The 12,963-nt window shown below is 44.5% G+C and overlaps 1 protein-coding gene across 1 annotated transcript; it reads left to right on the top strand.

Annotated features, from left to right (window-relative positions):
• Positions 1-170: 170 nt before the first annotated feature.
• On the top strand, positions 171-2,302 carry LOC113107349 (PRA1 family protein 2-like). The gene is made up of 3 exons (XM_026269791.1): positions 171-386; positions 936-1,153; positions 1,246-2,302. The coding sequence occupies exons 1-3, from the start codon at positions 208-210 to the stop codon at positions 1,383-1,385; spliced, it is 537 nt and encodes a 178-aa protein (XP_026125576.1). The 5' UTR covers positions 171-207; the 3' UTR covers positions 1,386-2,302.
• The last annotated feature ends 10,661 nt before the right edge of the window (positions 2,303-12,963 follow it).

Raw genomic sequence — 12,963 nt, 5'->3', positions numbered from 1 at the left:
GAAATTATAACTGGCAATAAGCAAATCAACCAATGTCGGTATTACAGCAGAGTACTGTAGTATATCTTTAATTAAATTCCTCTAAGCTACAGTGTGTTTGAGAGCAGGCATAGGCAGTAAAAGAAACCAGGCAGCATGCTTTTCTCACATTATTTTTTGTGGGTTTGCAATGCATGCTGGTAAATGTAGTCACCAGAAGCGTCGAAAATGGTGGATGTTCAGCCTCCCCCTTTCCGGACCCTGGACGATTTTCTGCTGGGTTCGGCCCGGTTCTCAGTGCCTGATGTCCGTAACTTAGATCGGTGGAACAACCGGATCATTAACAACCTGCTGTACTACCAGTCCAACTATTTTGCCTCCTCCGTGGCATTTCTGCTAATAATCGGGTAAGAAAACACTAGTGACGTGTTCGTTCATTCAGACCTATTCCCTGCTCCTCTGTTACCCAAACGAGTGACAACAACATTTGTGTTGTGTTCTGTGTCGAATTACTTATTGAAATAGCCTCACAAATAATGATTTTATAACAAGACTTACATGGTTAAGCAGTTGGTGCATTGCAAACATTTACTGTTATGTAAATGTCTGTGTCTGTTATGACTTTCAGTTTTAAGTGATCATGTAGGCTAGTGTTTCAGTGGCTTTGATATGTTTTACTACATGAAACTAAAAATGAAATAAAAACTCCATAGACAGTTTAAGACCACAAAATGATTAAACATTTAATGACAATCTAAAAAAAAAAAAAATACAGGATCACAATATAAATAAAAGCGATATCTAGAATTGATTTATTCTTTGTACGTGTTGTTTTTTATTTATTGTAGGCTAAGTACTCTTATTCAAATGTTATTCTTTCTTATGATGATGCTGATTATCATGTATTTATTTTATATCTGTTTTTCTTTTGTGCATCATGTAATTGTAACACACAGGTATTTCCAACCGCTCAAGTTGATTCTTGGGGCAAGCGTTGTGATCCTTCTGTTTTTGGGGTTTGTCTGGGTGGCTGAAAACAAGGCCGTAATCCGACGTTTCCGGAGGAATCATCCATCGCTGTCACTTGCTGCAATTTTGGGCTCCAGCTACCTTATTCTGTCTGTTTTAGGAGGGGTAGCTGTTTTCCTCTTTGGCATTGCCTTCCCCATTTTAAGTTAGTATTATTTGTTGCCTCAAGCCTTTTTTGTCTGTTTGCTGTTAATACTTGATCGGTTGTAGTCCTCTCTGACTTTTTCCCTCTTGCAGTGATCCTCATCCATGCTTCAGTGAGACTCCGAAACCTTAAGAATAAACTGGAGAATAAGCTGGAGAGTATAGGATTGAAGAGGACTCCTATGGGCCTGCTGCTGGAAGCACTGGGACAGGAACAAGAGGCTGGATCATAGCTGTGTTTACTGTTACCTATCTGTGCCATCGCTCACCCCTTCTATCATAGGAGCTTCTTGCATATCCTAAAATATATATGAAAACAGATATTGGAAAATCATGTATGGCATATTGCTAAAGTCTCTCAGAAATGCAGGAAGGGCCCAGTGGACAGGATTCAATTACATGATGCAGTATATGAAGGATTGCTAAAAGTAAAGCAAAAAGTCAAATTACAGTTATGTACTGTATAACTTTTAGGTGTCAAAATGTAAAAACAACAATTTAATGCCTTGTAAATAGGATGTAGGTTAGTGTTATTCAATGCACATTTTTATATGTGAGTAACAGTACATTATTGCTCCATTCTATGGATTTAATTATAAATATACTTTAATTCCATCCCTTGATATATTTTCTATGAGCTTGATTTTGTGAATTGTGTTTGAAGGTTATCTGAAGACAGTGTTTTTTTGACTGTTCGTTACATGACCAAATAGCCTATTATTTTATGAGTTTTATTTCATGTTGTGCCATGCCATAAGTTGTTTGCTCTCTTACAAAGTGCCAATGTAAATGCTTTTCAGTTGTTGCAACATTAATTATTGACCAAGAAAATGAATCATGTTTCCAATTATGTGGTTTGTGCATCACAAATTGGCATTGCTGAGGAAATTAACTGTAGCCACAGACATAATATTCTAATAAACAGGTGTTACAGGAGGTGTAACAGACCACAGGCTGATTAAAATATCTAAGAAATGTAACGCCACATATCATCATTCTTACTTTGTTTGATTCAAGCCATTGCTTAAGTGTTAATGAAGTAATTTGTATTTCATGCATATTCAGTGTTTACAACATTAGCTGCCTTGTATTTTCAGGAAATGCTCGTCCAGCGCAGTGGTTATGATAAATAAACTTTCATATCTATGCAGTCGTTGTGTTTTCGTCTTGAACCGCTAGAGGCGCTGTGGTCTCTCAAATGAATGTATACTTTACGAATGTGACTAAAGTTTCATGTTCACTTTGACTTTTCCTCAGATTAAAACAAATAGTTTACTGGTGGAAAAAAAAAAAACACTTCAATGCTTCAAGGCATGTCTCCACCTCCTTTTGAAAGGTTTCAGGGCAATCATCCCCGTTAACCGGCTCACATCAGTTAACGTTAATCCTGAATTCACAGCTTAACCGGGGTCTGGGTTCACATGAGGATAGATTATACAGCCGTTTTGCTTCATTAGTGCTACACATAGAACAATCCACGTGTTTTGATTCGCCTAAATATATGTAAGAACAAATGTTTTGTTCTTTGGAGCGTGTTTGGAGTTGCGTGTTTTAAGTGCTGCGCGCGTGAGCTGGTTTGTCAACCGATTGATACAGTTAATAGATATGAAAGCTGTTCTAAGTTATTGTTTCACGTGAGTTCGTGTGGGTAAGCAGCAGTTGTGGACATGGATGCGCTACCGAAAGGTGAGTGATGTAACACAACATCTGCACTGGAAACACTGTCAGTAGCCTACAGTACACAGGCATAACGCAGAACAATTCAGCTAAAATAATAAAAGGGTTATACAAAATAGAAGATAGCCCATACATTCTAGGTGCAGTAACAATGACTTCAGACTTCAGATTGTAATTGCATGTTTACTTTGCATTGGCAGTTCACATCCTTGCATTATTTGCAATAGATAGATGTTTTAATAATCACTCTATAGCTATTCTACTGTAATGTGTTGAGTTTGTAATGGGCATTGTGCACAGCAAAAAAATGCTTTTCAAGCAAAGTTTTTTTCTTTTCTTGTTTGCAACCAAAATATCAAAAAATTCTTAAATCAAGAAGGATTTTCTAGACCAGAAAAATTATTTGTTTTCAGAAAAAAAGAAGAAATCTAAATTAAGTGAGTTTTTGCTTGAAACAAGCAAAATAATCTTATTTCAAAAAGAAAACATTGGGCTTGTTTCAAAACCCAAAACTTGTTTTGTTCTTTTGGACCACAAAACCAGTCATAAGTGTAATTTAACATCATCTGAAAGCTGAATAAATAAGCTTTTCAATGATGTACTGTATGTTTTATTAGACAATATTTGTCCGAGATACAACTATTTGAAAAACTCGAATCTGAGGGTGCAAAATAAAAAAAACAATTACTGAGAAAATTGCCTTTAAAGTGACGTGAGTCAGCAGTGAAAATGCACACCCGGAGCAGTGGGTAGCCATTTTTTTGCAGCAGCGCCAGTTAACCATTAGGTCATGACGTCCCCCTAAGTCGTCCAAAGTACTTAGGAATGCATATTACTAATCAAAAATGAAGTTTAGATATATTTATGGTAGGAAATTTACAAAATATCTTTATGGAACATGATCTTTAATTAATATCCTAATGATTTTTGGAATAAAAGAAAAATCGATAATTTTTATTTTTATGTGTATTTTTTTGTTATACAGAAGAACAATATGATCTATAAGAGATTTTCTTTCATGAGTGAACTTATCCTTTAACTTTTGGGACCATAATTTTAATAAGAAATCTGTTTATTTCAGAGGGGGTCGGTTTGGCTGACCCCAGCAAGATGGACACCCTCAACTCAACAGGTTCTGCAGGGCAAAGGAGACCTGGAGGAGCCAAGAAGCACACACAAGCTAACAAATCATCCCTGCGTGCACCCAGAGCCCTGTGCTGCCTGACTCTCAGCAACCCTATACGCATGGCAGCACTGGCCCTGGTGGAGTGGAAATATCCTTTTGCCCAAGTGTGTGTGCAAACCTTGTGCATTCTCTTGTATGTTTTCAAGACAGTTGTTTCCTTGACCTAAGACCTTTAAGCCTTTTGATATATTCATTTTATTGGCCATCTTTGCCAACTGTGTTGCCCTTGGTGTGTCCAAACCATTTCCTGAAGACGATTCCAATGCCACCAACCACAATCTGGCGAGTGTGCATTAAAAAAAAGGTTAGAGGGCGGCCCGTGTTCGGTGCAACAATATAATTGCATTAGGCTTGAAGTTTGACTGACAGCTCTGAATACCAAACAGGATAAGAGTATTAACCATCTGTTGCTCATCTTGTGGTGTGGCACTGATGTCTGTTGAGTCAGTAGTGTCTGCAGCGTACGAATAATTAGCTGGAATAATGTGTGGGATATCTAGAGCACCTTCAGCCTTTAGCTTTAGCTTAGTACTGAGTGGGTCAAGAGGGCAGAAATCTAATGAGCTCAGCAATGTGTGTTAAGGGAAAGCAGGTGAAATGGAGAGTGAGTTTGGGTGTTTAGATCAAATTGCTTCTCAAGCATGATACAAAATTTGGGATCAGTAAGATTTTCTAAGTTTTTTTACAGGAATTTCTATGCTCATCGGGGCAGGAGATCATTTATTTGATCACAAACACAGAAAAAAAACAGTAATATTGTGAAATATTATTACAATTTAAAATAACTGTTTACAATTTGAGTGTATTGTAAAATATTAATTCCTGTGACGCAAAGGTAATTTTTCAGCATTATTAAGCTACTCCAGTCATAATAGTACCACATGATCTGTCATGATTCTGCCCTCGTGTCCTTGATTTTTCCTAGTCTTGAAGCAGGATCATGACAGACCCGTGTTTTGTGTACAAGCACATGGCCTTGCCTTTGGGCCATGTGCTTGTGTTGTCTCGTTCCCTTGCCCCGCCCCCCTTGTTAACCTAGTCGTGTCTTGATTGTCCCATCTGTGCCACCTGTCGTGTCTTGATTGTTCCCCCTATTTAGCTTTCCTAGTGTGCTCTGTCTTGCGTCGGTTCATTGAGATTTGTTCCCTAAAGATTTGTGATTGTGATTCGTGATAATACCCTGGTAACCCCTTTAAGATACTGTGTCCTGTATACCGTGAGTGTTTATTTGTAGTCAGTGTTCTCTAGTTTTGAGTCTTTGTTTATCTTGCCTTATCAGTCCTGTTTAGTTATTTTTGTGTCTACCCTAGCCCTTGTTTTCCCCCTCGTGGGTTTTTGTTTTCCCCTTTTTGTAAATAAACCTGTTTGTGTTGTAAATCCTGTCTGCACCTGAGTTCCTCCTTGCCAAGACCCTGACAGAATGAACCGACCACCAAGGAACTCAGCAGGCAGGAGGGCCTCTGAGCTTCAGCGTCAGGCGGAGTTCCGGAGGCTGTGCTGGACGTCATCCCCCGCCGACAGGAAGGGGGTCACCCTCCCATACTCGCCTGAGGGGGAATGGGTCCTCCGTAATTATGCCCGGCTGTGGGAAAGCATCTCCCAGGAGGAGCCACAGAGGTCCCCTCCACCTACCCAGCTGCCAACGATCCCTGAGGGTCGTGTCCTGGCCGTGGCAACCCTGGGGGATCAGGCAAGCCCCTCCCAGAGTCCTGAGGTGCCCTCCACAGCCAGCAGTCTCCCCATGAAACGAGGGAGACGGTTTTCATGGGAGTCAACTTCAGAGTCTTCGGCGTCCGAGACTGCCCTGCCCGAGACCAAACTCCCCCAACCCGCCTCTGACCCAGCTGTGGCCTCTGCACCGCGCCCAAGGAGGAAGAGGAGGAAGAGGGGGCCTGCCGGTCCTGTGACCCTGTCTCCTCCCGTGCCAGCAGCGGAGAGCGCTGGCGTGCCCGTGCCAGCAGCGGAGAGCGCTGGCGTGCCCGTGCCAGCAGCGGAGAGCGCTGGCGTGCCCGTGCCAGCAGCGGAGAGCGCTGGCGTGCCCGTGCCGGCAAAGAAGAGGGCAGTATGCAAGTCGGCAGTCGTGAGAGCGCAGGAGAGTGCCGCGGCCGACTCTGCAGCAAAGACTTTAGTACAGTGTGTCTCATCTCGTAAGGAGATGCCAATTGTCTTAGCGGCTAAAGCCTTTTCAGATTATTTGTCCAGTCTTGTCCGTATCCTAGAAGTCCCCGTCAGTCCTGTCTTGTCCCCAGACCCTGTCCCTAGAAGTCCCGAGTGTCCAGCCGTTGTCTCCCCGTGTGATGTTGTCTCCCCGTGCCCAGCTGATGTTGTCATGAGTCCCGTTGATGTAGCCCCGTGTCCCGTGAGTGTTGCCCCGTGTCCCGTGAGTGTTGCCCCGTGTCCAGCTGATATTGTCCCGTGTCCAGTAGATGTTGTCGTCCCGTGTCCAGCTGTTGTCCCCCCGTGTCCAGCTGTCGTCTCCCCGCGCCCCGTAAGTCTTGCCCCGCGCCCCGTAAGTGTTGCCCCGTGTCCCTTGTCTGCTCCTATCATGTCCCCTGCCAGTTGTCCCGAGACCCCTCCCCGCCCCTCACCACCCAGACCTGCCCGTACCCCCCGTCGTCAGCCTTCGTCCTGTCCTCCTAAGACTCCTGCCCCACCCACTCACCCTGGTCTGTCCCCCATGAACTTTGTGGTCCCGCCTCCTCCCCTTCCCTGTTTGTTTTTTTTGATTTGTCACCCTAACCCTTCCGTCGTGTATTCATGTCTGCCTTTGTTATTATTTGTCATGTCTTGTTGGTTTGTGTCGGTGTCCCAGTCCGTCATGTCAGTCATGTCTCGTGTTTGATGTTCCCTTGAGGAGCGTCTGGAAGCCGCTCCTTAAGGGAGGGGTTCTGTCATGATTCTGCCCTCGTGTCCTTGATTTTTCCTAGTCTTGAGGCAGGATCATGACAGACCCGTGTTTTGTGTACAAGCACATGGCCTTGCCTTTGGGCCATGTGCTTGTGTTGTCTCGTTCCCTTGCCCCGCCCCCCTTGTTAACCTAGTCGTGTCTTGATTGTCCCATCTGTGCCACCTGTCGTGTCTTGATTGTTCCCCCTATTTAGCTTTCCTAGTGTGCTCTGTCTTGCGTCGGTTCATTGAGATTTGTTCCCTAAAGATTTGTGATTCGTGATAATACCCTGGTAACCCCTTTAAGATACTGTGTCCTGTATACCGTGAGTGTTTATTTGTAGTCAGTGTTCTCTAGTTTTGAGTCTTTGTTTATCTTGCCTTATCAGTCCTGTTTAGTTATTTATGTGTCTACCCTAGCCCTTGTTTTCCCCCTCGTGGGTTTTTGTTTTCCCCTTTTTGTAAATAAACCTGTTTGTGTTGTAAATCCTGTCTGCACCTGAGTTCCTCCTTGCCAAGACCCTGACATGATCCTTCAGAAATCATTATAATGTGCTGATTTATTATCAATGTTTGAAACAGTTGTGCTGCGTAGTATATGTGTGTGTGTGTGTGTGTGTGTGTGTGTGTGTAAGGGATGATAAATAGCTTGCCGCGCATTAAAGGATTTTAAAATGCACGACCTATAAGCCAGAACCACCCGACGCGAAGCACATTTAAAATGCTCTAATGCACCGCAAGCCATTGATTATCTCGACAAGTTATAGACAAGTTAAAACTAGTGCAATATTTGACTGGAAGGGTAAAAATTACAATTATTTTCGTAGCTCTAGCATCCTGCACACTTCAAATCAGACATAAAGATGATGGAAACAGAACTGCACTTCCTAACAATGCTATTTGAGCAAAATAAATAACATTTATGACACAGTTGTCAGATTTCTTCGATGATTTAGAATATGAATTTTAATCATAAGCTTAGTGAACAGTTTTGGAAAATTTTATGTTTTCCAATTCAAAGAGAGGAGTTGCACTTGCATGCCTGAGAGGCGTTTTAAAGATGGCCATCGAGTGACATTACTTGTCTTAAAAGGACTTTGCTTGGAACTACCATATATATACTTGAACAAAAGGTAATAAGAACAGTATTTATTCAAAATATAATTCTTTTGTTACAATATACACTATCGTTCAAAAGATTGGGGTCAGTAATGTTTTTCTTTCTTTTTAAAAATAAATTAAAACTTTTAAGTGATAGTAAAGACTTATTTATATTTTAAATAAATGCTGTTCTTTTTAACTTTTTATTAATCAATGAGTCAGCACCACAACAGTTTCCAACAATGATAACAATCAGCATATTAGAAAGTTTTCTGAAAGATTTTGTACACTAAAAATTGAAGAAATGGCTAGAGTGATAACTGATTGTTACAAACACGCCAGGTTCTACCTCCACGCAATCAACGCACGCCCTCACCGGAATACTGATCACATCCGCCTGATCCTCATCACCACCCAATCACCTCAGCACCATAAAGACCACACACACGCACTCAGTCATTGTCCGGTCACGTTCGCGACAAGGTCATTCCTGTATGCTTACTCTAAGGACTAACTCCTCTTCTACTCACCTCTCTCCAGCGATTCTCCGAAGACCCAGATCCCCAGTGTGCATGTGTGTGGTTTACATTTACCCTCTTCCAGTCTGTTCCACATCTATAGAGAGCCCAGTGGAAAACCAGTCCATAGCAATCCCTCACTGCTATGCCCCCTTCAGTGACGTCTTCTGCCCCAAACGGGCCTCCAAGCTGCCTCCACACGGCCGTGGGACTGTGCCATAGATCTGCTGCTGGGTGAACCAGTGCCTAAGGGAAGGATATATCCCCTTTCCATTCCCTAGGAGAAGGCTATGGAGGATTACATCAAGGAGGCGCTGGCCCAGGGTTATATTCGTCCATCGACCTCCCCCTGCTGCTTCAAGCTTCATCTTTGTTGAAAAGAAGGACGGAGGTTTGAGACCATGCATTGATTATTGGGCTTTCAATAACATTACAGTGAAGTTCAGGTAGCCACTTCCCCTCGTCCCAGCTGCCTTGGAACATCTCCGTGGTGCCACTGTATTCACCAAGTTGGACCTCCGCAGCACCTACAACCTCATCAGGGTACGTGAGGGGGACGAGTGGAAGACCGCCTTCATCACCCCTACTGGTCACTACGAATACTGTGTGATGCCGTATGGACTTGTTAACGCCCCCTCCATATTCCAGGACTTCATACACGAGGTGCTCCGGGAGTTCCTCCACTAGTTTGTCTTAGTCTATATTGATGATATTCTCATCTACTCCCAGAGCCTGGCAGAACGCAGGTCCTGCAACGCCTGAGGGCCTACCAGCTGTATCTCAAGGCCAAAAAATGGTCCTTCCATCAGCCCTCAGTGCAGTTCCTCGGGTACAACATCAACAGCAGTGGCATCCAGATGGATGAGGGGAAGGTAAACGCCATCAAGGATTGGCCCACTCCGACCATCATCAAGGAGTTACAGCGGTTCTTGGCTTTGCCAACTTCTACAGACGGTTTATACAAAACTTCAGTACCATCACCAGTCCTCTCACCAGTCTCCTCCGCAATAAGCCTAAATCTCTCTCCTGGACTCCTGCCACCACTGAAGCCTTCCACACCCTTAAGGAGGCCTTTACGACCGCCCCACTCCTGGTCCTTCCCAATCCCGACCGACCCTTCGTAGTGGAAGTTGACGCCTCAACCAACGGAGTGGGAGCGGTCCTGTCTCAGCAGCAGGGGAATCCCAGCCGCCTCCATCCATGCGCCTTCTTCTCCCGGAAACTCAACCCGGCGGAGGTTAACTATGACACTGGCAACCGGGAACTGTGGGCCATCAAACTAGCTTTGGAGGAATGGAGGCAGTGGTTGGAGGGAGCCAAACACCCCTTTCTGGTCCTCATAGATCTTAAGAACCTAGAGTATCTTCGAATAGCCAAAAGTCTCAATCCTAGACAAGCCCGCTGGGTATTATTTTTTACCCGCTTCCAGTTCACCATCTCATACCGCCCAGGGGTGAAAAACGTAAGAGCTGATGGTCTCTCCAGATGCTACACTCTCGAAGAGAAGCCCGAAACTCCGGAAACCATTCTTCCTCAAAGTGTCATTGTCTCTCCTATTACCTGGTCCTCTGAGACGCTTCCTCCTACTGAGCCAACTACCAACACCCCGCCGGGTTGCCCATCGGGACACCAATATATCCCCAGGACACCGCGCACTCCACTCATTCACTCCGCTCACACATCACTTGGCACTGGTCACCCGGGGGTCAATGAAACCCTCTCGTTGCTGAAGGAACACTTCTGGTGGCCCAACATGGCCTCGGATGTCAGGAGTTACGTGAATGGATGTACTAGCTGCGCCATATCCAAGAGCCCTCGCCATCTTCCATCAGGCAAGCTCCATCCTCTGCCTGTTCCCAATCGTCCGTGGTCACACCTAGGGGTGGATTTCATAATGGATCTCCCACCTTCAGATAACAATACCTGTATTCTAGTCATAGTGGATAGATTTTCTAAATCCTCTCGTCTTCTTCCTTTGAAACGGCTGAACTGCTATTTAACCATTTCTTCAGGTACTTCGGCATCCCAGAAGATATCATCTCGGATCGAGGCCCCCAGTTTATCTTCCGGGTATGGAAGGCCTTCCACTCACTCCTAGGTGTGGCCATCAGCCTATCCTCCGGGTACCATCCCCAGTCTAATGAGCAGATGGAGAGGAAGGGTTCAAGAGATTGGACGCTTCCCGCGTACCTTCTGTCACGGCCACCAGAACTCCTGGAAACAGTTCCTTGGGTGGGCCGAGTACGCACAAAACTCCCTTTGTCAACCTACCACCGGACTCACTCCTTTCCAGTGCGTACTCGGCTACCAACCTGGTCAGGTGAACCCTCAGATGTCCCCGCCATCGACTACTGGTTCCGGGAGAGCGAGAGGGTCTGGGACGCGGCACACCACCAACTCCAACGGGCATTGCACAGACGGAGAATGACAGCCGACCTTCGCCGATCAGAGGCCCGGACTTACCAACACGGTCAGAAGGTCTGGCTGTCCACCTGGGACATCCGCCTGCATCTACCCTGCCGCAAGCTAAATCCCAAATTCATTGGCCCATTCACCATAATCCAGCAGATCAATCCGGTCACATACAAACTCCAGCTACCCCCTGAGTACCGGATTTACCCCACATTCCATGTATCCCTCCTTAAACCTCACCATCGTTCTGTCTCTCCCTCCACAGAACCTGGCGAAGCCGAAGCCCCCCCTCCACTCCTCCTAGAAGACGGCGCAGCCTATACGGTCAGTGAAATCCTGGACTCCTGGCGGCGTGGTGGACAACTGGAATACCTAGTGGACTGGGAAGGATACGGTCCAGAGGAACGTTCCTGGGTCCCACGCAACGACATCCTGGATCCTACCTTACTCAATACCTTCCACTCCAATCATCCTGACTGAACATCTCCCAGGGGAAGAGGACGTCCACCTCAGGAAAGGGGCGTGGGGAGGGGGGTACTGTTACAAACATGCCAGGTTCCACCTCCACGCAATCACAACGCACGCCCTCACCGGAATACTGATCAATACTGCACATTATTGCTGTTTTTTTTTCTTTGATGTTTTTGATAAAATCTTACAAAATCTTACAGATCCCAAACTTTAATATTTATCAGTTACTTGGCACAGCATGATACAGCAATTGTTTAAAAGTAGTAAACCCAGTGATTTCAGCTCAGATATTTGATTTCTCTTGTACTTACTACCTTAATTGTTTCTAGGAACAAGTGGAGTATGTGTTTCTGGTCATTTTCACCATCGAAACATTCACAAAGATCCTTGCGTACGGTCTGGTCATGCATCCCAGTGCCTACATCCGCAGCGGCTGGAACTTGCTGGATTTTGTCATTGTCATTGTTGGGTATGTGTGAGGTTACTTAAAATATACTTCCATACTTTCAAGACAAATTATATTTATTTGTATAGTGCCGAATTACAGAAAATCATGACCTTTATGTTTATGATATCCTTATGTCCTACAGTTGCATTTAGCAGATTAAGGCGTGGTAATAATATAGCAGTTGAGATATGCTATATACTGCTTTATTTGATTTTACTGTATATATCCGGGTAAAGTTGGACATACTTATGAAAAAAACTTTACATAAAGACTTTAATTTAATTAACTAATTAATTTATTTAGTTTTTTAACTTAATTGGTGTAATCAAGGCAGAGTTGAGGCTACGCTATGTAGGCTACTAAAATGACAGTAGAGCTCACCTGGTTTGTATGCTCCATTTGCTGTCTCTTCAGCGTTATAGCTGAGATGGGCGAGCACAAACCAGGAGAGGCCCATCACGCTGCAGGTAAACCAGGAGGTCTGGATGTCAAAGCGCTGAGAGCTTTCAGAGTATTGCGACCCCTGCGGCTCGTCTCCGGTGTGCCGAGTAAGTGTTTATGCATGTGTTCTTCTGACTGGACATTTATACACACAGTGCTGGCTGAGTCTAAGTCCCACACCAACAGTGATAGTGATCCACGCTGTGATGTGTGCAGGTCTGCAGATTGTGTTGAACTCCATCATGAAGGCCATGGTGCCTCTGCTCCACATCGGTCTGCTGGTCATGTTTGTCATCATCATTTACGCCATCATTGGGCTGGAGCTCTTCATAGGCAGGATGCACAAGACCTGCTTCTATGTAGGGACAGGTGAGAAATGCAAACACAGGCTTTTACACAGCGGACTGCAATGCCACTCTGTTCTGTCACAGTTCTGTGGTTCATGGTTCACTTACCCTCACTGTAGCTCCAAACCCAACATACCGTATTTTCCGGACTATAAGTCACACTTTTTTTCATAGTTTGGCTGGTCCTGCAACTTATACTCAGGTACGACTTATAGTCTGAAAAATACGGTACACATAAAAGTTTAAATTAAATCTGCTCATCATATAAAGTGATCGTATCTCTCTTCACAAGACTTGGATTAACCCCATTTAAATGCATTTTAT

This window comes from Carassius auratus, chromosome 8, assembly GCF_003368295.1.
Source record: "Carassius auratus strain Wakin chromosome 8, ASM336829v1, whole genome shotgun sequence".
Classification (NCBI taxonomy): domain Eukaryota; kingdom Metazoa; phylum Chordata; class Actinopteri; order Cypriniformes; family Cyprinidae; genus Carassius; species Carassius auratus.
This window is presented reverse-complemented; position numbering and strand designations above follow the sequence as displayed.